General features: G+C 46.2%; 3 protein-coding genes across 3 annotated transcripts in view; 2 read left to right on the top strand and 1 right to left on the bottom strand.

The window, feature by feature from the left end:
- LOC135809700 (uncharacterized) overlaps nt 1-4,595 on the top strand; it is an 8,370-nt gene extending 3,775 nt beyond the window's left edge. The window contains exon 4 of the mRNA XM_065323116.1: nt 4,247-4,595. Coding sequence (XP_065179188.1) covers nt 4,247-4,263 — 17 coding nt within the window. The 3' untranslated portion in view covers nt 4,264-4,595. The remainder of the gene's footprint in view (nt 1-4,246) is intronic.
- Nucleotides 4,596-12,650: 8,055 nt separating this feature from the next.
- LOC135809699 (zinc finger protein GLI2-like) lies at nt 12,651-15,134 on the bottom strand. The gene has a single exon (XM_065323115.1). It carries the CDS (start codon nt 15,063-15,065, stop codon nt 13,260-13,262), a length of 1,806 nt encoding a protein of 601 aa, XP_065179187.1. The 5' UTR covers nt 15,066-15,134; the 3' UTR covers nt 12,651-13,259.
- Nucleotides 15,135-22,342: 7,208 nt separating this feature from the next.
- Nucleotides 22,343-23,377, top strand: LOC135810501 (uncharacterized). Its single transcript, XM_065323991.1, has one exon. It carries the CDS (start codon nt 22,343-22,345, stop codon nt 23,375-23,377), a length of 1,035 nt encoding a protein of 344 aa, XP_065180063.1.
- The last annotated feature ends 1,119 nt before the right edge of the window (nt 23,378-24,496 follow it).

Raw genomic sequence — 24,496 nt, 5'->3', positions numbered from 1 at the left:
CATCATTCCCTGTAGTATTTTGACAAGAAGGGAACGAAAACGTTCAATACTTTGAAACATGTCCTAATTGGCTGGTGGTGACTCTTGCGTAGATGCATGCGTAGATAACACATTTTTTGTAATATTTTCTGCCTCTGTCCTAGTTTCAAATTATTATTATTATTATTGTAAGGAACAAAACCAAGCCATTCTGCATAAGCGAAGCTGTGGACGCAGCATACTGCTGCTACACTTCAACGCGGGAATGCTTATAATAATAATAAGGAACAAAAAATGGAGGCGTATCCAATTTCGAAAGAAAAGGTGACAGCACCGACGCAATCCACACAGTCAAGTAAGCCAATTTGGTAGGGGTGAAACAATTATACCGAATCCTCGAGTACTCGCTCGGTTTTTCAGGAATAATCGTACTCGGAATAAATCACAGTACTCGTTCATACATGGTACATGCATTTACCACAGAAATCTGCAGTTTCAGAGCAGCAGTCGGCAGATATTGATGTACAGACGGTGTGGTGAACATTTGTTCACGAGTAGAGTGAGCCCAAATGACCCACCAATCAATATACCAGAGAAAAATGACCGCCACTCGGTTCAATCAGGGTTGTATCATGTCATTTTAAGGCCCTCGGTGTGCAATTTTTAGGAGATGAAGAATACTCGAATACTCGAATATTCGATCGGAGAAAATCAGAGTACTCGAACTCGGGATCTCAATGCCAACTTTCACCCCTACAATTTGGTAACCGAACGTTTTCGCTCCCTTCTCATCATGGGTAAACGAGAGAGCTTGGAAGCTCAGGGCCCTACGCTACCCTTTTTTGCCTTGATCACCTAGACAAAAAAAGCATAGAGATGTTATAAATTTTTATAAATTTCTCCTTCTTTTTTTAAGACATAACCTGGGATTCGAACCCGCACTATCGCCCTGCATGCATCCCCGATACACTTCGCATACATACTACTTCCTCCGCGTCATCGAAATTGTCACAGTTTGACTTTTGATATAAAACGGGGTATATACTCACCAGCACTCGTACCAGAGGCAAGGAATCGGACCTAGGCGATAGTCATCAGTATAGGGTGACGGCAAAGTTCTATTTTCTGTTATTGGAAGCTGGAATTTTTGAACTAGACGCAATTTCTTCGCTGATGTCGCTGCGATGGTAATTTCGACTCGCTGAAATCAGTCAGGCATTGCAGCCTGCACATTTCTCGTGCTTATGGCCATTCACTCAAGCCTCATCACAGTTTTATCTTAGCTGGGGTGAGAATGACTTCGTTGAACAAGTGGCAGCGCTTGGAGAAACATCGAGGGGTCAGCAAGCTAAATGCCTGCAACAGCGATAAAATTTGTCGCTCTGGCTGAGACACTCAGTACAGGATTGTACCTGCAAGAGCCGTGTAGACTCTACACGTAGTGCTAGTGACGCACGCGCAGGTGTCGTACCAGGGTATACCAGTGATGCTGAAAAAGAGGGCGCGCTGGATGTGATCTGGTGATAGTACACTTACCTGCATGAGCTGTGACCACACAGCTAAAATAAATAGGCATGCCACGGCTAAAAAAAGTTCATTTCAATATCGAGGTGATTTCGCCGACGGTAATCAACCGACCTCCCAACGATCGTGTATTCTTACTAGGCTTCGTTGGTGGTGAAGTAGAAATCACCCAGAGCTAGCAGACGACAAGCATAGCAGCTCTTGTCCTGTGGAGAAAGTCAAAGTGTTCGAGATGAGGCGCGACCAACTTTCAACCGTCCTTGAAATATTTCGGAACGATATTTTTGCGTCCATTGACATCAGCGACGACGAGGACTTCATCTCTGCATGAAAACTCTCAGTCCAACTGTCCTGGAACGTTACTCTAGTCTTCAGACTATCATACTGTGAAAAAGGTTTTGAATGGCTTAGCTTATGGAGTTGTCAGTAACAAGTGACAAGTCACTAGTCAAACTGCGACAATTTCGATGACGCGGAGGAAGTAATTCTTCCAAGTTGCTTCACGTTATGATCTTGCATTTGAAAGCTCTATTTGAATATGCATTGTGGCCAGCCGTCTTTGATGGCACGGTACGGGACAGGTACGGGACAGGTACGGTCGAGGATAATACGACACCGTCTACTGCCTTGATAACCTAGGCAAAAAAAGCATAAGGATGTTATAAATTTTTAAATTCTCCTATTTTTTAAGGCATAACCTGGGATTCGAACCCGCACTATCGCCCTTCATGCATTCCCCCATACACTTCACATTTATACTCATTCTTCCAAGTTGCTTCACGTTATGATCTTGCGTTTGAAAGCCCTATTTGAATATTGCGGCCAGCTGTATGTGGCCAGCTGTGTTTGATGGTACAGTACGGGACAGATACGGGATAGCGCCAGGCGTGACACAAACACACAAACAAACACACAAATACCAAATTAAAGCTGTGTGGACCCTGGCTAGCGCCAGACGTTACTGAAGTAACGTCTTCTGCATAGCTACGGGAATAAAATAAAATAAATTCACGGTTCGCGTGAGACTCGGCTGGAAGCCCAGTTTTCCGCATCCGTCGTGGGAACGCCACCACCCTCTAGGATCCAAGGCGCAGATGCAGTGCCTAAACGGTGGGAGGTGAGTAGATCAGACCCACCACCAAGTGGTCAAAGACCGAAATCCCATTAGCTACATCCATGTTACCCTTGTGCCAGGCCACAAGTTCCCAAATAACTGTGGGTCGCAGCACGGCTGGAAAAATTCCTTCCGCTTCCAAGCAGGACTTGAACCTGGTACCCTCTGTTTCTCGATCATGGTCTTAGACTATCCCACTATGCCTGCCTGCTCATCATGGGTAAGTACAGGGAATAATGAAAAAATGTCAAAATACAGCAATTTATAGAGCTACAGCAAAAGCAAAGATCGATAACCTCACGCTATACGTGTGGAAAAAAGTGTCAGGAGTGCTTCTCCTCACTGATTTTTTCATTATGTTTTAGTCATTTCTTCACCTTCACCCTGTGTTTGACCTGTTCTGCAGGATTTAATTTTTTCCACACGTATAGCGTGAGGTTCTCGATCTTTGCTTTTGCTGTAGTTCTATAAATTGCTGTATTTTGACATTTTTTCATTATTCCCTGTACTTACCCATGATGAGAAGGGAGCGAAAACGTTTGATTACCAAATTGGCTTACTTGACTGTGTGGATTGCGTCGGTGCTGTCACCTTTTCTTTCGAAATTCTTATTATTATTAAATTTTTGATAGGGACACGTACTGACTCTGTCCAGCATTCAACCGTATAATGTCACACCACTGGAATATAACATGGGAATGACTTGGGACACTTGCAGGAAGATATTGAAATTCCTTAAAAGGGGAAGTATGCCCTAAAATCAATTTTTCACCAGTTGTAGTCTTAGGGGTGCTGAGTCGAATGGTCTTGGTCCGAGGAAGCCGAGATGCTCCCTTCCTCCTTTATTCCCAATCGAACACGCCACTTCAACCGAAACTGGGTGACTGCGCCCTACTAGATGGGGAATTGTATGCAAAGTGCCACTAAAAGTGTCATTTCATTCTTATAAAAGCGCGGATGAACGCGATTGGCCCATACGTTGTAGTCTTTTGGACGCTGAGTCGACTGGTTTTGGTCCGAAAAGGCTGCAAAGCAGTGTTCGGCCCTTATTCCCAATCGAACACGGTTGAGTAAGCAGTCACATGCTCATGCGTACACCAGTCACCTGGTCACCGTGCCCGCATGCTACAGCTTACAACCTGTTGGGCGCATTCCTGTCACTCGAGTTGAACCTTTAAACCTTTGAGTTGAACCTTGGTGTGAAATTTGCATTACTGACCATTAGATCATATTGCAGCAGTGCCGTGAGGCCTTGCCTGACAGTGGCTTGTGTGTTTTTTTGTTTTGTTTTCTCGCTCTCTTCTCTCCTCTCTTCCCTTGTATCTCTCTCCCTCTCTCTCTCTCTCTCTCTCTCTCTCTCTCTCTCTCTCTCTCTCTCTCTCTCTCTCTCTCTCTCTCTCTCTCTCTCTCTCTCTCTCTCTCTCTCTCTCTCTCTCTCTCTCTCTCTCTCTCTCTCTCTCTCTCTCTCTCTCTCTCTCTCTCTCTCTCTCTCTCTCTCTCTCTCTCTCTCTCTCTCTCTCTCTCTCTCTCTCTCTCTCTCTCTCTCTCTCTCTCTCTCTCTCTCTCTCTCTCTCTCTCTCTCTCTCTTTCTCTCTCCCACTCACTCTCTCTCCGTTCTTGCACCTACAGCTAAAGTGTACAGTTAGAGTGTCGCCGTCGACCTTCCAGCAGCTTGCCACTACTCTCTGTCTGTATTCTGCTTCTTTCAAGCTTCTGCACCGCTGCTTTTGATTTTCACTGTATAGGCTGTGATCATACGCTCCAGATATTATGCCGATCACTGACATTTACTCAGTTTATCTTATTCAACTTTTGCTGGCAGCACTCATCTCTACCTAAGTATGTTCTTGTGTTTTTCAAGCAACCATGTTTGAGCCAGTGGGTCGATTACAATAACTTCTTACCTTTGCTATTGATAGATTTTTCTTTGGAGAAAGAGAAAACAGTGCAACATGTGATCCGACACATGCCCACTCGAGTGGAGTCAGTGATGTCGACATTATTGTGTGCTTTTGCCTGGCCTGACATAAAATTTATACTATGACTCAATGAGTACAATGTCATGTAGTAGTATGGTTCAATTGGATTTCCTGAAGCTTTTCTTTGAGGGGGGGGGGGGGGGGGAGGTTAGGTTGTGTTTGCTGAGTCTGATGATCAAAATATGACGGTAGAAAAGATAGAATTTCTGAGCTCGCGATTGAACCAACCACCAAAGGTGTCGGGCAAACTGTTCTTACATTAGGGTACCTCAACTCGAATTTCCCAAATACGGTCTCTTCATTTCAAAATAAATAAAATTTAATGATTGAGGAAGAGTGTTTTGCTCCCTTGCTCCCTACATGGGAGCTCGCGGTTTTCCTGCCGACTTGAATTCTCACTTGACTCACGACTGCCATCCAGAGCACACGAGAAGTCCATCGAACAATACACTCGGCAAACCTGCAAGAAAGCACCACTCCCTGCTCAATACACAGTGTTTCGGGGAATTCACCCCTCATCAGTTGAGCTTGAGTAGGCTGAGGAAGATTGTGCCTGAAGAGCACCACTTATAAAGTTATAGTGCTCTCCAGGCACAAACATCACCAGGGATACAAACTTACAGAGACACTCCGTTTCCAGCGCAACAAACACCTCGTGAACACCAGATAGCAGCGTGAGTCAGTGTCGCTCATGGAGGTGCTGAACAAGCGCTGAGGACCGTTGGCCATTCACAACGTTGTTGCCTCCAAACCATCTAAGTCCGCGCTGGGGACAACAATGTGAAGACGAGTTTGGTGCGACTTCGGCGATAGTAAGGGAAGAGTGTGTTGCTCCCTACATGGGAGCTCGCGGTTTTCCTGCCGACGTCACTTGAATTCTCACTTGACTGACTCACGACTGCCATCCAGAGCACACGAGAAGTCCATCGAACCGTCCACTCGGCAAACATGCCGGAAAGCACCACTCCCTGCTCAATACACAGTGTTTCAGGGAATTCACCCCTCATCAGTTGAGCTTGAGTAGGCTGAGGAAGATTGTGCCTGAAGAGCATCACTTATATAGTGCTCTCCAGGCACAAACATCACCAGGGATACAAACTTACAGATGTTGCAAAAGAAGGATCCACCGGGATTCGAACCCGGCACCCCTGTCTTTCCGGGACAGTGCCCTACCGATTAGGCTACCGGGGATCACACACACTCATGGGTACAGAGACGCTCCGTTTCCAAGGCAACAACGTTATGAATGGCCAGCGGTCCTCAGCGCTTGTTCAGCATCTCCATGAGCGACACTGACTCACGCTGCTATCTGGTGTTCACGAGGTGCACATTGAGGGAACAATCCTCAGATTATAAACCGGGAATAATTTTGTTCTGCTTTTCATCACAAGCGACTTACAGAGGAGGAACATCGACTTGAAGCGCAGCAGTCAGCTGGGGAATGTGAGGGCCATCGCTCTGGACAAGCCTACATGGAGAAATCTGGCCGACAATCCATGATCTGGCGTCACAGGTCATCAGTGCGCCGTGTTAATAATTACCTTGATAACGGAATTTGATCATAGGAGATAGCACCATTTCAAAGCTCTGTGAACGTGTGGCATTTGGCCACTTATACCAACATGTGAACCCGGTCCTTGACCCGTCACAGTCTGGATTTCGGCGAGGCGATTCGACCGCCTGGCAGTTGCTGAGGCTTGTGCAGAAGCTATATGAATGCAAGGATCAGAAGCAATTTAGCCTCCTATGTTTTTTCGACCTGAGCAAAGCATTTGACACTGTCTGGACAAGGGGTCTCCTCCATAAGTTAGCAGCGTTTGGCGTAGCCGGAACGTGTCTGCAGTGGCTCACCAGCTATCTGACTGAACGTCGACAGAGTGTTCGAATTGGACATGCCCTGTCCGTCCCTCTAACAGTCCACTCTGGAGTGCCCCAGGGCTCTATCTTGGGGCCTCTATTGTTCATCATATACAGTCAACTTCGCCAATAACGACATTCGGCGGGGCATCAGAAAAGTGTCCTTATTCGCGAAGTGTCCTTATAACCGAAGTCCCATTTGAATGTATGTGAACCCAAATTTTGTATAGTATGATATGCATATCAAAATCAAGCTCTTTTCTTGCTCTATGTCAATGTGTACTTTATTTTCATATTGCAGTTGAAAAGAACTAAAAATTCAATATGCAAGGGAAATCAATTGAAAAATATGCCTTTTTGAGCCATCTACAGGGCCAGAGACATGTACATTGTACATGTATGATGATTACTGTACAATCATGTACAACTACATGTACATTGTATACATATACATGTAGGTGTGCTGGTAAATCCAACAATTTTGAAGCCAACATAAAAAAGGAAGAAAAAGCCCCCACCCCCCTTGGCTGCATTTTCTTGCATGTGTGCAATAATATCCATCACCAGTGCACCATAGGTTCTGGTACTTCTGCATGGCAGGTACATGTACGTGACTGACAGGTACTTGAAATAGCTGTCAAAAGCCCAGAAAGTCGTTATTCAAGCAGTGAATATGACCACGGGGCACTAAAAGCATGTCGCTATACGCGAATTGTCGTTATTCAGATAGTCGTTATATCCGAAGTTAAATGTATACAGTTAGATGGGACTTTGCTCTGGGCATGGAAATTCGGTCGTTATTCGCGAATTGTCGTTATATCCGCAGTCGTTATTAGCGAAGTTGTTCCAGGTTTGGATCATACCTCACTCTACGCGGACGATACAGCGCTCCATATAACCGAGCCAGGCTTATTACAAGCCTGCGACTCGCTACAGTATCACATTAATCAAGTTGTGCGCTGGATGTCGAAGTGGAAACTTCGCCCCAATGTGTCGAAAACGGCAATCCTTTGTATCCCCCCACGACCCTCCAGTGACCTCACCCTCTTTACGACTCGGCTTTTTACTTTCCCTGATGATCCCATTGCTATCAACATTGTTAAAAATTACAAACACCTTGGTATATTTCTTGATGAACACTTGTCCTGGGATTCGCACGTAACCTATATTGAAAAGCGAGTTTGCTCCGCGATAGGCTGCATTTCTCCTCACATCTCCCATCTACACCATGGTTGTCGAATACAAATTTATCACTCTTACATGTACATGTATGTTCTTCCTTTGTTTGATTACTGCTCTCTGCTCTCTCGCTGGTCTTAATCGGCAAGAAACTAATCCGTAGGAAACTAAGAATGCAACAGCTTTTATAGCGAAGGTAGAGAACTAAGGTTGGTGGTAAGACAAGGATTACGAAATCATCCTTCTACAAGTTCTAGAATAGTGGAGAAGGTAAACCTAGATCATCACTACTATACATGTAGATGAAGTAAGCATTGCGTAACATTAACATAATGACTAAGCGAGGTATTCTAGAAGGTGAGATATCTATATTATGCAATTTAGTCAGCAACATTACTCATCACTAAAATATTGCGACAGAGCTTTCGGCCATATTTTCACTTCATTGCACTCCCAACTCATCACAACCACGCGCTCTTCAGCCGAACCATACAGACACCAGCAAGGACACTTCCGTTGAGAGATAATATTGCTCCACGCCCCTAGACAGCTGTTTCGCTCCCTGTCGGAGCTCATCAGTAGAGGATGATAATGATGATAATGGAGGAATGATCATTCTTATACACCAGAAATGGCGCAAGTGCGCGCTTTCCACATATATCAATGGCATATGCAAGCTGCTAAAATGGTAAAGTGTGAGAACAGCGATAAATAATCATAGTACGCGCTCATTGGTGGAGAAACACACCACACAAGCGACGAAAATCTTACTCGGAATACTGATGCCAATGGAAAGTACACGTATGTTGTTTATTATTATGATGTTGCAATGTCCATGTATGCAGGCGAGGCGAGACTCACCTCTTTTAGCAGCTTGCATATGCCATTGATATATGTGGAAAGCGCGCACTTGCGCCATTTCTGGTGTATAAGAATGATCATTCCTCCATTATCATCATTATCATCCTCTACTGATGAGCTCCGACAGGGAGCGAAACAGCTGTCTAGGGGCGTGGAGCAATATTATCTCTCAACGGAAGTGTCCTTGCTGGTGTCTGTATGGTTCGGCTGAAGAGCACGTGGTTGTGATGAGTTGGGAGTGCAATGAACATTACTCATCGGGCATATTACTTGGAAGGTCTGGAATAGTCCGGAATCAACGACGTGATTGACTAACTAAAAGGAAGTGGTAGACGTACTAGTTCTAGAAGTGATGACAGCAAGGTTACAAGCATGGGAGATCTAATTATAGCTTATGACGAGGTTTACATTTTACGTGCATGTACTACTAGTAGTAGTCGTAATCAAGTCATGTACATGTCATTATAACGTATGCATTTCTACCCTAACATTTCCAACTTGAGCCATTCCCTGTAAAATCCTTGATGAGAAGGGACCGAAAACGTTCGGATACTTTGACAAGTGCCATATTTTGACTGGATGTGACCGTAACTTTGGTGTTTCTCAGTGGATTTGAGTGAAATTTTGACCACACACTCCTGCCACTATGCTGGCCCTCAGGACATGATTTACAAGTTCTTGCGCCTCACTGACAGGCTTTCCAGGCCGGAAAAACTCAAATTTCCGGCATAGTGCTACGGTGTGCGAGCCACCCAGGAGCCAAACAAATGCATTTACATTTTTTTCACATTTTCGTGCCCATTCTGTCCGTGCGCGGGACCCAAACCTAAAACAAGTCCAGAAGCAGCCATGGGTGGTGGGGTAGGGCCCCTCAACGTGGCCCTGGAATCTGTCACAACGGAACGAGTGGGCGTTCTTTCACGGACTCCCACAGACCCAAGTCAATTTTTGAATTTTTTTAGGTTTAGCACGTGCTACGAGGTCGTACCTTTGATACAACATCCAGTGCTGGGACCTCCACAGCAAGCCATTTCCACAGCGCTGCACACCAAATCCAGGATGCCCTCAGAAACCGGCAAAGACTGCCACTCACGTTTCACTACTGCCTAGTACTGAATCCTACCTGACTTCTTGACACGACTCAAACTTGCCAAAGTCACTAAATCAACGTCAACTACAATAATCAAGCCACATATCTGCAACGTCACGAGGGTGCTGGCAAAAGTCCTGCTGCACGGCGGCGGGCTTTGCCCGCCGCCGTGCAGCCCAATACGTGGTTTTTTAACGTGATTTTTTGGACTTTTTTGGACTTGGGGCAAAATTCTGCACACTTTCGCGTGTTTCCATAACACGACAAGTTGCGCACGGTCTGCTCACATTCAAATACAGTGCTGCCAACAAATGACAGCATGCAACAAAAAAATCTTTCCTTGCAAGGGCACATTTTCGGCCATAACTCTTGAACGGCTGGTCAGATAGGGACACAGTTTTCAGAGAATTTGCAGCTATTCATGCTCTTTCAGCTGACGTAGCACTCAATATGAATTTACAAATTCGATTTTTCATCGAATTTTTGGGTGATGTGCCCCCTTAAAGGGGAAGTGCATCGATTTTTCAAGTAGGGCTCAGATGAAAGACAATTGGATATCGGTTCCGATGGTATATCTCTCGCTTGCGTACGGCAAGGAAAACTTGCCATATCGCCGATTTCCCGATCCCGTTTCCATGGCATTTATGCGATGGTCGCAGCGGATCAACATGACACGCAGCGTTCTGGACGCGCTGAGGCCAGTGCGCCGGCCCCGGTCAATGGACTGGATTTCCATGTCCGCTACAGTAGCACACACCACTGAATGTTCACTGATGACACCTATACTACATGTAGCTGTACTACAGCTACATGTAGTATAGGTGTCATCAGAGCTTTTCAACATAATGTACATGTACAATCATGTAGATCTACACTATGACACAGGGTGAACATTCAGTGGTGTGTGCTAGTACTGTAGCGGACATGGAAATCCAGTCCATTGACCGGGGCCGGCGCACTGGCCTCAGCGCGTCCAGAACGCTGCGTGTCATGTTGATCCGCTGCGACCATCGCATAAATGCATGTGTGTACCACTTATCCACGGCTGCCTGTACGGCTGTAGTGTAGAAGAAGGTGAGCAGCAGCAGCATTCGGCCATTGAAAATCCTGCGTACATGTACATTGACTGCACCGCCTCACCAGCATGCACCACCTCACCTGGTGACCATGGTGACCCTCGATGCGCTCTGCGGCCGACCACACACACTTCCCACAACAGGAGGTTCCTTTTGTGTGCTGACAACATAATTCCTTCTGACAGCTGTGTTGGTCATTGAGACCTCATCAGAGAAGGTTGAGTTGTTGAATGACTGGAAAAGAAATGAGCACCCATTTTATTCTGACTCTTTTGTGATCACAACTGTTGGAAGAAATATGACTGTTCCCTACGCCGGCTTCATGGAAACTGAAGAAAGCATGATTATGAGGTGATGGCGGAGAGGTGCGGTATGGTGGCTGAGTGGACGGAGTGCATGCCGCGGGGATCTCTCACCTTGCTACTTGCAATGCTGTGCTATTCACACCTGGCGTTTGGCACTATCACTTTCTATTATCAATTTATCATGTATACCGTGTATACGCCCGTCGCAAGAGAAGCACGCAAATCTGCAGATGCACTGGATGTGCACCCACAGATTTTCTCTTATAGCAACGATAACGAACAAGATCTGAATGAGACAGATCAAGACTGGCGCCAGATAACTGTCTAATCCACACAACTGGCGAAGCCATGTGAATCGACCACCAATGCACACCTGGTCTACACCACACGGATTACGTCGGTATAAAACGGCCAAGACAGTTATCTATGCACACCCTACAATTGCTGGGGTAACCAGTATAGACAGCACGCTGCTTTGATAGAAGCAGACACTAGATGCACTGGTACCTTGAAGTGAAATTGGAGTTACTTTACCAACCAGCCTCGGCTACTGAGCTATTATCAGGAGCCACACTGACTCACGCTGCCATATATCTGGTGTTCACGAGGTGTTTCTCGCACTGGAAACGGATTGTCTCTCTCAGTTTGTGTCCCTGGTGATGTTTGGGCCTGGAGAGCACTATAATAATATTATAACAGTTACATGTAAGTGATGCTGTTCAGGCACAATCTTCCTCAGCCTACTCAAGCTCAACTGATACGGGGTGCCCGAAACACTGTGTATTGAGCAGGGGTACATCTGACTGCAAAATACCCACGACGCAGCTCACCAGATCAATGTGTGGGTTCTCTTCACTCAGAAGAGTCGAGTCGAGCGAGCTGCAGCTCCCGGTGTCGAAAGGCGGGCTCACGTCCCTACATGGCTACTTCCCCTTGTCTAATCCCCAGGACGAAATGATAGTAGCCGATTGGCCGAAATTAAAAAAAATTGAGCAGGGAGTGGTGCTTTCTTCTGTCCCCGGGGAAAATTGCGATTCCGCGGCCGCGTTTTTTCCGCGTTTTTTGCGATTTTTAAAAGACCGCGTTTTCCGCGATTTTCCCGTGTTTTTTTGAACTTTTTTGTTGCACTACACGTACACACAGTGCACTGTTCGGTCAGCAACGTCTCATCTTGGCGGCTTTTTACTCAAATATGACGAGTGCTTACACCAGAGACTTGTAACTGATTGATTTCACTACATACTCACTGAAAATTGCCGCACATCAATATTATTCACCGCATATTTACCGCATATTTATCGCAAATTCACCGCAAATTATGCCATATTATGCCGCGTTTTCCCCCGCGTTTTTTGCGATTTTTTTCCGCAATTTTCCCCGGGGACAGTTTCTTGCAGGTTTGCCGAGTCGAAGGTTCCTCGACCTTGTTGCCTCTCAAAGCGTCTACGTCATTGTTCTCTAGCTGCGAGAAAATTATTGAGCTTTTATATGTGTCTGCCCGTGTACATGCATGAGGGCCAGTCTTCAACAGAAAACGCATGACATCGTATGAAGCAATTAACACCTCACCATTCTCGGGGAAATCGAACCTGACCACGAGATCGCCCTGGAAGTATGTGAACATTGTCAGCATGCCCGGGTCTGGGCAGCCGCGCTTCTCACATCAGCAATTCTTCCAGCATCGCGTGTGTTCATATAGACTAATAATTATACCAATCACTTTGTGACATTCTAAAGCGGGAGATTTGTGCGTCAATGGGCAAGTACAATTTTGCGTTCAGGGGGCGAATAATATTGGCTATAGTTGGTTATGTACAAGTTCAGCATGCACACGATGGTGAAGTCGCAGTGAACAGTGGAGGAGAATATGGTTCACGATGTGAATACATCAATTTGCAGAAACACAAACGCGTGTGAAGACATAAACGCGACTCGAGGAATTGGACAATAAGCGCACCAATGAAGAAGCAGATATGTCAAAAAGAGAGCTCATCACAGATTCATGTAGGTATGTACATGTTGATCTTCGACACTGTACAATTGCAACAGAGCTATACGTCTATTAGCATTGTCCTTGTGACATAGAACTATGTGTACTGTAGGGGTCCTAAGATCTACTGCGGATCTGGAACTGGGAGGAAAAATAAGGCATAAACTCAGAGGAACCAAATACACCTATGAAAGGCAAGTGTTCGTATTGCAGAATAATTCATTGATGGCTTTAGCAGGATAGAATTCGCTGATAAAATTTCAAAGTCCAAATAGAACTTCCTTCATCGAATATGTGGACGATGTTTAGTATGCGACCGCTTGGACAGAATTGGGTAGGTCAGGGAGCTGAAGGTTGGGATAATCCGGAGGCGAGATAGGAGACTCGGGCATCTTGAAGATTGCGATAGTGTCGGGTGACTGCAAAGGAGATGAAGGCAGACTTTGTGCGGATTGGTCTGGTGCGTTATATGCACTGGTGACTGATGCTAGTGCTTGTGCGGAGACGGCAAGGTTAGAAGCAGCGCCGGCCTTAGCCTTGCTCTGCCTCTTGCGCCTTGGGTTGTTGCAGAACGGCTGGCCAGCTGCAGCACACGCAGCATGGATGCGCAGGTGCTTGCTTAGGTGGTCGGAGCGTGAGAATCTCTTCTCGCACATCTTACACTGGAAGGGCTTGATTCCCAGATGCATTCGCTTGTGACGAGCCAACTCGTCACTGCGGGAGAATCGCCAGCTGCAGCCTTGCCAGTCGCAGACGAAGGGTTTTTCACCGGTATGGCGGCGCAGGTGAGCTTTGAGGTGCGATGACTTGTTGTAGATCTTGTTGCAATTCTCCCACGTACATGCGTATAGCTTGTAGGTTAAGCTGCGATGCTTTCTCCGCCCCTTATCCGTGTCCTCTTCCAGATCAGTGCGTTCCATTTCAATGATGTTGCACAAGGGTAGACCCGTGCAATCGTTCAGAATGCCAGACAAGCTGTCAGGCTTGCTGCCCGCCAATGGTGAGCATGAAGAAGGCTCCTCTGCTTTCGCCGTGGTGCAGTCAGCACGCTTCGTCGACGTCGTCCGCTTCTTCTTGGTGCTACTGAGGGTGGCCTCAGCACTGGTGGTGGCTGCCTTGGCCTTGGCTTTGGGTTGTTTGTGGCTGCCGCTGCTGCTGCTGGTACTACTGCAGGATGTACAGCAGCTGGACTTACGGGTGGTGCTAGTCTGTCGCCTCCGTGATGAGCTCTTGGACTGGGAAGTTGGCTTGCTGTCGCTGGCAGGCTCAGCAAGGCCAGTCGTAGCTGAGGTCGCATTCTCTTCTTCGATCGAAGACAGCGTGCTTTGAGACGTGGTTGTCGTCAACGTGGCAGGCGACACCGTCGAAGGTTTATCAAGCGGTGTGGGGGTGGATGGAAATGAACTCATTGTGCTAGCCACAGACACGCCTGGAAGATCATGTTGCCCGAACGCCAGCGCTAAGTCCGTATCAACTGGCTCGAAGGTGAGCGGACTGAGTGGACGCTCGACGGCCTGCTCCTGGTGCATCGGTGAAGGTGCTGGTTTTACGTGGGCATAAGCAGTAACAGGAGTGACCGTAGCATCCAACGAATACTGGGACTTGATCTCGTCATACTCTCTCATGAAGTATTCAACGGCCTCGTCCGATGCATCATCCGCCCACGTATCGTCCAGGTACAGAGATGATGAAGAGGACGACGTCGGTGAGAGCGATGCAGCAGAAAGAGGACTGGCAACGAAGTTGGGAGCGCTGGTTTGGGTGGGTATGTTGGTTGAGCAGAAGAATGGTGCAAAGCTGGTCGGAATGGAGGTGTGATGGACAGGAAGTTGGAAGTCGAAGGCGCACTGATGATGACTGCTTGTAAGGATAGGTGCACTAGGCGGTGGAGTTTGCAGAGCGCCGAGCAGAGTATGGCCAGCCACTTCTGCTAGTCCCGTTGCCGCCGGCAACCTTTCGGGTACGAGTGGAGAAGCGAGCTTTGATGATGGCGGGCTGCTGTGTGCTGGTGGTGACAAAACCAGTCGTTCTTTGACGAATTTCTGGTCGTCCTCGTCTCCGAACGAGCGGAATCTTAGCTTTGGTGCCTCCTGGCGCTGCGTAGCAAACATAATGATAGATTCAAAGCAAGGAAACGAAAACGTGCAGTATGTTGGTTTGTTCCTTAGGTTCAAGTGAGCAAGGATTCCAAATTGTGAGGGACTTTTGAACTAGTCGCTCTACTCATCCAAACTGCACGTCCATGCACCCTGTCTATCCGCGTAGTGTCTAGCTTGACATCCTGATGTCACATTGACAACAGTCTGACTACTAACTACTGCATACTGCTGATGCAAAGCACCTGAACACTGTGTGTAGCCCAGGAGCTGCAGCAACTCTCCCTATCAGCCCTGCTCGCGAGACCGCAACCCGGGTCGGAATTTGCAGCTGACATTCCCGCCTGTCAAGTCTCTGAGCACAAGCTGCACGTTCGGACGCGAGGGTGGTCCCATCTTGTGCACTGACAGGACCCGCTATTTCGCACCTCAACCGCAATGCTCAGTCTTTGGACAGCTTTAGTGCTAACAGATTCAATAGACACAGCGTGCATGGCATAAGGACGATGGCTCTTTGGTACCTTACATAATGTGTGCCAACAAATCTCCATACGTATGTTCCAGTGAAAGTGATTATTGCTAACGAGACAAGTTCCAATAGCAACTGAGAAGACATGATCTTTGCTGATCCAGGGTACTCTCACAAATACTGACCAACGCCGTGTGTTTAAATTCCGTTCGCTTTGCCCTCTTCGATTTCAAGTTCACGTATTCCTGCCATTTCCTAGCTACACTGGCTCAGTGTCTCCAGTTCATACAAGTCTCGTATATCAGCCCTTAGCATGCGATTGGCATTTGTGGCTGAAGTACAACGGTTCATGGCAGGAACTACCATGAGTGAAAAAGGGCTATAGCTGACCATGGCACCAATAGAAGAAGACATTGAATGAAAACATTGGGATTTATAGAGCCAGACAAAACAGCAAAATTATCAACAAAGACACGTAGGACACTGTTGTGTTGCAATTTTCATTATCTCGAGCCCAATTTTATAGTTAGCTCAATAGGACAGACTGGATGAAGCCCTGCCTCTTCCTTGCCATTGTTCAGCACGTGCGTATGTCATTGTGTGTCACATGGTGTGTGTTATGTGTGCATGCTCTACTTCTCCACACCATGCTTAAAATGTTATTTCTCCAGTGGGTCCATTGTTTATAGGCATATTTTCATTCCTTGCATATTCAAAGTCCGCCATTACACACACCAGTTGCTGTGTTTGTTGTAGTTGTATACTTTATTTATAGTGGGGAATATAAACAGGCATAAGCCTGTGAGGTCAGCGTGTGTCCATATTACTTGCACAACTGTGAAATGTGGAACTGCCCCCCCCCCCCCGTTCAAGGGTAGCCACTGATGTTGTACGTGTTACTGGTCCACAGAAGTGGTACGTCACCAAACAGCTCCGGAATATTGGCCCCGTATAGATCACGAAATTCTACAGCAGATATTACCCAATAGCACAGGCATAATGCTGTCCTGAGGCATTCTCAAACCTAAACTCCACTAATTGGATTTGACCTACAAAACTTCCAGAACATCATAGCGAGTATGAATGTACTTGTACTTGTAAGCTTGATATCTACATGCTGTCTTCATGATTTGGAGTCTACCTCCTTGACATGTGTCTGGCAGTCCGGTCTGCTGCACAAGTCGAAGGTCCCGTTTACCTCAACGTAAAGGGTAATCCCATGCTGTTTGTAGGAGTACAACGAGGTGTATATCATTCTTGCTCTTTGGACGGGACTACATGTACATGTACAAGATACATTCACATGTACATGTACATGTGAATGTAGTTCAATCACAATCACTGGTACTAGCAGACATTGAACATCCACAACAAGCAAGAAGTGATGCGCAGAGCAGCTGAAAGCAACGCACATTGTACATGACATTGTGATCGGCATGTCTACGTGCATACGTGCAGTTGTTCTTGGGCCATACGTGACCATACCGGTGTGATAGGCACCACGGACGAGTCACCTTGTGTGGCAAATACTGGCTTGCACGAGATCTAGTACTGCGGTTGAAGGTGGCAGAATTTTCCCCGCCTCTAGGGGCGGCCAACTGAGCTGGCTATGCGCACTTATGGTGCGCTTACTGGTGCCTAATTGCTGGGTTATCTGATAGGGGATATACCATGTCGGGCACAAGCATTATAATCATATGTCCCGGTTTCTCTGTGCAATCCTAGTAGGTGGTAGTAAGTAAATATGCTGAGCTGGAGAGGTGATAGGTCGCAGCTGATAATACTATCCATTTACTTACTTACTTCGGGTTTTGAATACCAGTACAGTGTACTTGTACTGGTGGGGTGGAGTCCACTAAAAAGAACAAAAGAACCCCCAAAAAACCAGGTAAAATAGAAACAAGATGTCCACAATGATGATCAGACATGACCCATAGCATAGGAAAAATCTACACCTACACGTAGCTTATGAGCTCAAGTTCATGTACGTGTACATGAATGTGTACGTGTACGTGTATTCCTGGCTGGGTTGGAGAATACAGTCATGTAGAATGACGTCCCTCACGGCGCTGCTGACCTCTCGACGTAACATCGCTGTTCTGGTGCTGTGGGAGTCGTATGATAACATTCCCCCTGACGCTGTTTGGCTCTAGTTTTCAGCCGCACTGCACCGACTCCGCTCAGCAAGGGAGCCCCATCATGCACCTTAATAGCTATTCTATTCACGCATCATGATAATACGGCAGTCAGTGGTCGGTCTGACTCTGTTGGCTAGCCCTGTGCTACGTAATTAAACATGACATGCTTACGCAAGGCTCAAAAATTGTCTATTCAGTCTAGAATTTCACATTGAGTAATCTCTCGCCCTACAACATAGACGTTATGCATCCCATAACGCCCCATACCAGGCCAGGGTGGGGTATGTCGATCAATACCACCATTCGCAATCAAATGAACTATACACAGACGAACTAGTCCATCTCATGTAATAAGGCGACACGGCCTGTTTTTTTCTTCGACATTAAATAAACCAATCCAAACTACCAGTACCATGTCGATCTCCTGCCCAAGGTGCTATCTTCACCAGCGGTGCAAGGTGCTATCTTCACCAGAGGTCCAAGGTGCTATCTTGACCAGCGGTCCACACAATCATAGACTTGCCTTTCTGTTCTATATGTACATGTACATGTACATTCGCGACATTTCGAGTACATAATTATACCGGCGTTGGTATATCAATGGTATATAGTGCTGTTGTCCACATCACAGACCGGCCATCCCCTCTCAGTTCTAGTACAGAGACGATCTACATGCAGGTCGGACCATGGCAATGCCAAATGTGGGCATCAGATTCTGATTGGCTACGCGGCGTTATGCCCCTTATCGCTAGTAGGCATATGTGGAATCTGGAAGTCAAGTCACCTTGTGCGAGCATGTCAAAACAAGCTGAGAGAGGAATGGAAAACGTGCGGACCTTACTGACTGTCGAGATGCTAGGACAGCGCGATAACGTTTCGCGTCACGAGATGTTGGCGTTGGTAAAAGAGATAAAATTCAAACGGTCAGCACAAAGTGAGTAGCGCGCCTTGGAATTGTCAACTACAAGATCATCATAAGCTCTGGTCCTGTCAACACTGCTGTCATACAGCGTTTCGAATAGAACCTGTCTTACATAGGACAGCTTGTAGAGCAGGTAAAATGCCCGCAGGTTCGCTGAGGCCACACCAGCTGTTGGCTCTTGACAACCGCAGCCTGCTTCATAATGGATATTGTCAGGTGAGCAATCTAGGAACTGAATTAGGGCCAGGTCCCTGCACTAACTTGTGCCAACGGATCTCGTGAGAGATAAACACAGAAAACAGTACGAGCTTATGTGTGATCACTGACTGCTTCCAATGAACAACGATTGTGAACCTGGAGGCAGAATACACATGGCTTCTTGTAGGGAGAAGAAACAGTAGAGGGAATGGAACCTTTTCGGAACGAGTTGACAGCAGGAATATTTTGACTATAGCCTCAGCAGCACCAACTTCACTCGAAATAGGTTGTGTTCAAGGGAGCTGGTATGATGAAGTTTGTTCCGAGGCTATCGCCGATCACACTGAGCGGTTCCTTAGTATGGGTGAGATACCTTACAATTCCTCAATACAGTGTATTTCATTTCAAATCATGGTGTCAGCAGCTACTTAGACGGGAAGGCAGAGCAGTCAAATAGAAAATTAGAAAGATTAATTAATATGGCTCATAGTAGGGATTGCATGCTGGAGCTCTGTGGACATAAAACACATAAGAGAAGAAGAAACCCCGAACTAGGGGTGCGAGTGAGGGAGTGGAGTACACGGTCTAGACGTAGTGAGCACGGCAGGACCAAGAGGTTCGAAGACAAGGGAAGCAAGGCCAAGCCCAACTTTGCGTGTGCTTAGACCCTGCTCAAACGTCTAACAACGCCAGACGTTGAATGTGAAAATACAAGCCCAGGTCAAAGGCATGCACGAAATTGGGATACCATTCATTATATCAAAATCACGTCAAAGCTGTACCATCACATCTTGCAAGTGGTGTCTTGAACAGTACCGGTATTACTTCAAATACTTCAAGGCAAAACTTTCAAGGTGTAATGGAACAGCTCATCACTGCTGACGCTATTCGTGTTTGCCCTAACATCTTGCTCACTTCAGATACTGGTAATAGTCGTTGTCTAGAAAGGATCGTGAAACTAGAAGATTGCTAGAAAGCGCAGTTTGGTGTTGCAAATACCTATTCATGACGACAGGGTATTGCAATGTGTTTGTATTTTGGGTATGCTAAGCATACATGCACTTACGATAGGATGCGAACTGTGGAGACCATTGTATACTTTTAAAAAGAATCATACACCAACTCACAAGGGTAAAGAGACAAAAGACAAGAAGAGATGAGAGCGAACAGGAAGATGAGCGCGAAATGATACTGCAGATGACGAACATATGAGATGAGTGGAGGTATAGGAAGTAGTGGTACGAGGACTAGGCAGATGAAGACTAGACAGCAGGAATGGATTGCAATTGATAGAATCTTTCAATAGATCCTAAAGCGAAGCGTCTTACATGTACATGTCAACATGTTGGCAGTGATGCCATGCATAGTAACATTCTGCATTAACGAGTATCCTCTAGTCTTACAGCAATTCAGGCCAGACTCCAACGGGTTTGCCATCCTCAATCTTTGTGATCCGATTATCGAACACGGTCGTGTTGTTTTCCTCTTCTGGTCCAGTATCCCTTGTATCTTTGCTTCGTGATCTAGCACAAAGTGTTGTGTGGCGCTTCACATAGATATGATACGTTTTATCAAAGTGGACGACATCGAAATGCATCTTGTGGTTACTGTCATAGTGAACGCGGTGACTGACGACAAGGACATTCGGCAGCCGTTCCCCCTGACCTTCATCAATGGCGTTTTTCTTCATAGTCACAAGCAGTCCGCGATTTCCAGAATCAAATTTACCCTCTGGGATATAATCCAGCAGAGAGAATAGCTGAGATAACGCACAAACTTGAGTCAACCAGCAATAGGTGCCTAAGGCGAGTGTTTGGCCATGATCAGTATAATTCTATCGATTTCATTCTCACCAAATATAACCTGTATACTTTCTCTCGCCGTGTAAACTTGAAGCTGTTTGTGTTTGTTTTTAGGTGTCTATCTCGTTGCACCAGTCCTCTTTTAAGCACGATATTTACCCCCCGCTCTGCATCATGCAGCACAAATGCTGCTACCCGCGGTCAAGCTTCAGCCGCTCTGAACCTACCCAGAGCTACGTCTCGTTACGGCCTAAATGCTATTTCATTTTTGGCAGCAGACAGATGGAACATGCTTCCACCTGGATGTCGTCAAGCTAAGCCCCTTTCTGCATTTTTCACAAGCACCAAGTCATTCCTAGGGTTCCCAGTAAAAAGGCAACGCCTGTTGGGAGTTCCCTAGTAAAATAATATATTCTACTACTACTACTACTACTACTACTACTACTACTACTACTACTACTACTACTACTACTACTACTACTACTACTACTACTGGCGACCTCTTCCCGCTCACTATGGCTGCACTTTCCCCAAAAGATAATCATGGCTTCTGCGGCTATGCGAGATGATCCGGTAAATATTACCTAACAAATCCTAGGAGATAGGCTGTATCGATATAATCACTTCGTGAACTAAACGTTATTGGAAAGGCAGAGAAGTGTTCCTGTGTATTTATACATCTTCGAGAAAGACCGAGGTTCGCGTCCCACGCCCTAGCTGCCTACATTCGTACACGCTCATAAACCCAGCAAAATGCTTTGTAGAGCTACATGGTCACGGATATCAATGCCCTGCGTCCAGGGAGCAGTCCGAACACTGAGATTAGAATCTTTCTGGAGACTGTTCAAAAGGTTTCCGAGTGCCAGTTTGACCTAGTCGCCGCAGCATTACCTACATTTACATGTACATGTACATGTCCGTACTCAACAATCATCAATGCGTTCACGGAAATGGATGGTTTCATCGACCAATCTAAATGGAAGTAGTTTTGGAGCAGAACCGCTCTTTTCCATTCACTCTGCATCAATATCCAACCCGTTTATCAATCAATTATTTCAATGTTTCGGCAAAATTACCCTCATCAAGTATGCAACGATATACACGCTTGTAAAGGAGTATAATCATGTAGTTACTAAGTTCAAAGCAGTTGCTCTAATGACGAGGAAACGTGCCCAGCAGCTGGTGGTGGAGGATGACAAAGGTAGACTTGTAGGTAACACTACTGAGTCCCTTGATATCATCAGATCCCACTTCATTACACAGTTTAACCGGCCTGATGCTTCACCGGTCCTCCCGTTTCACGGAGATCCCCGACCTCTTCAAAACCCAATTACAGCTCATGAAATTTATTCGTGCATCAAGAAACTCAACAACAACAGAGCCTGTGGACCCGATGGGGTTAATGCAGAATGTTTGAAGTACGGAGGTGAGACGCTGGCCCAAGCGCTCAATGCCTGAATTGCATGTTTGAGACGCATCATCCAATTGAACTCGGACAAGGCACGTTAATATCCCTGCCGAAGCCTAACAAAAAGAAGGGGCCTCCCAAAAATCTTAGGCCTATTGTACTGCTGAATTCAACCAGGAAAGCCCTTTCTCTCCTTACACTGCGACGCATCCGGCCAGCAGTGGACATCTATCTGAGTGCATCCCATAGTGGCTTCCGTCCTGGAAGATCCACGGCTGATGCAGTCTGGACGCATCGCTGGCTAGCTGCTATCACCCAGAAGTATCATGCCACCATCGAGAGACACGGAATAGATATGAGCCAAGCATTCGACACAATATCAAGAGAGAAGCTGCTCACGGTGGTCAATTGCATCGTGAAGGAGGATGAAGTCCGACTTATCCGAGTGCTTCTTTCCAATACAAGCCTATCTGTGCTCGCGTGTAAGCAGCAGTCATCGGAATTTGAGACCACGATCGGCACCCCACAGGGCGACTGCCTATCTCCAGTTCTTTTCGTCATTTACTTGGAATCAGCGCTACGTGATCTCAGGGCCACGTTACCTCCCAGGCCACCAGCTGATGAACTCTTGCCTGAGGAAGTTATCTATGCAGATGATACGGATTTTCTGAGCAGCTCACGGACATGGTTGGACAGTATCAGCCCGAGCATAACTGAGGTCCTCAGCGAATGGCATCTCAAAGTGAACGAAGAGAAAACTGAGCAAACAACACTACGCAGAGAAGGGGATCGTCTAGCGGAAATCTGGAGAAAGACACGTAAGCTTGGGTCACTTCTGGGTGATAAACAAGACGTGATCAGAAGGATGCAGCTCGCAACAGCAGCTTTCAGGTCACTCTTTGTTGTGTGGTGTCGACGAGAGCTTATTAGTGAGAAGCTGCGCCTGAGGCTCTGTCAGGCGTTTGTCATACCAGTACTGACCTACAACGGCGGAACATGGGGCTTGACGGTGGCTTTGGAGCAGAGTCTCGATTCCTTCCACCGTCAGCAACTGCGGTCACTCCTTGGCATTAGTTGGCCTCAGAAGATGACGAATGTCTCTTTGTACGCCAGGTGCAAAGCTGAGCCAATCACCAACATTCTCAAGCGTCTGCGGTGGCAACTCTTTGGTCACATTCTCCGCTTACCAGAGGACACCCCAGCATCATTGGCAATGGCGGCGCATTTCACGCACGATAAGAAAACCTGGCGAGAACGCCCACGTGTCACAATTGTCACGAAGCTGTCGGAAGACCTGGCGAAAACGGATAATGGAAGGCTTGTGTCGCTTGGTGACTTGCAGCGCCTCCGGATCCTGGCAAGGGATCGTGCAGGGTGGAGAGGACTGTGACTCTGTGCCGTCGTATGTTCCTCTTGACTGGATTACACAGAACGGATATATATGATGTCATTTGATTTATGTTTTTGGCAGAGCATTCTATTTCCGGCATATGCGAATATGTGGGTTGCCATTGTGCGGCTGACATTGCCGCGGAAATGCAAATAATAATAATAATAATAATAATAATAATGTAAATAGGCGTCGAGGCGACAATAGTTTTAGAATTGCGATCAACAGAACGAGCTGAACCGACATTTTCACAAAGGCTTTTATTGTATTCAAAAAAACGAGTGGATACGAAGGCAGTGAAGAACATGGAAGAAAGAAAAAATGTGATATGGAAGAAATGATGAACAAAAAATTGTACTTCGAACTAGTTTTCGCATAACACTCCTCAGGAAGCTACGTTGTACTAATGAAAAACAATCCAGAAAGATACTAATAAAGAGAAATGGAGTGAGAAGAAAAAACACCTATGAAAATGATAATCCTAGCACTAAGGTAATAACAGGAAAAACTGCGAAAGCACTTAACGAACTTGTAAGGACTACTAGTATACTGTGACACAAGATATGACACCATGGCCAACCAGAGCCAAACAGACAGAACAAGCTGCTACTAAAACAATTTCAAACGAATAATGCTGTCCTTCTGGACACACAGATTAGGCTTATGAATACGTTGACAAACAGCTTCTAACACACTCAACTGCAACTTATAACCATGACGAGCACGGCACAAAACAGAAAAAGAAGAATCAGAATAAACCTTGCAGCAATCAGGACGAGAAGCAAGATGCTTATACACTGATGACTTCCTACTAGAAAACACACGCTCGCACCCAATCTTATTGGCCATGGTGTCATATCTTGTGTCACAGTATACTAGTAGTCCTTACAAGTTCGTTAAGTGCTTTCGCAGTTTTTCCTGTTATTACCTTAGTGCTAGGATTATCATTTTCATAGGTGTTGTTTCTTCTCACTCCATTTCTCTTTATTAGTATCTTTCTGGATTGTTTTTCATTAGTACAACGTAGCTTCCTGAGGAGTGTTGTGCGAAAACTAGTTCGAAGTACAATTTTTTGTTCATCATTTCTTCCATATCACATTTTTTCTTTCTTCCATGTTC

This window comes from Sycon ciliatum, chromosome 2 (assembly GCF_964019385.1).
Source record: "Sycon ciliatum chromosome 2, ocSycCili1.1, whole genome shotgun sequence".
Lineage (NCBI taxonomy): Eukaryota > Metazoa > Porifera > Calcarea > Leucosolenida > Sycettidae > Sycon > Sycon ciliatum.
Note: the sequence above shows the minus strand (reverse complement) of the source record. Positions and strands in the feature narration are given on the sequence as shown.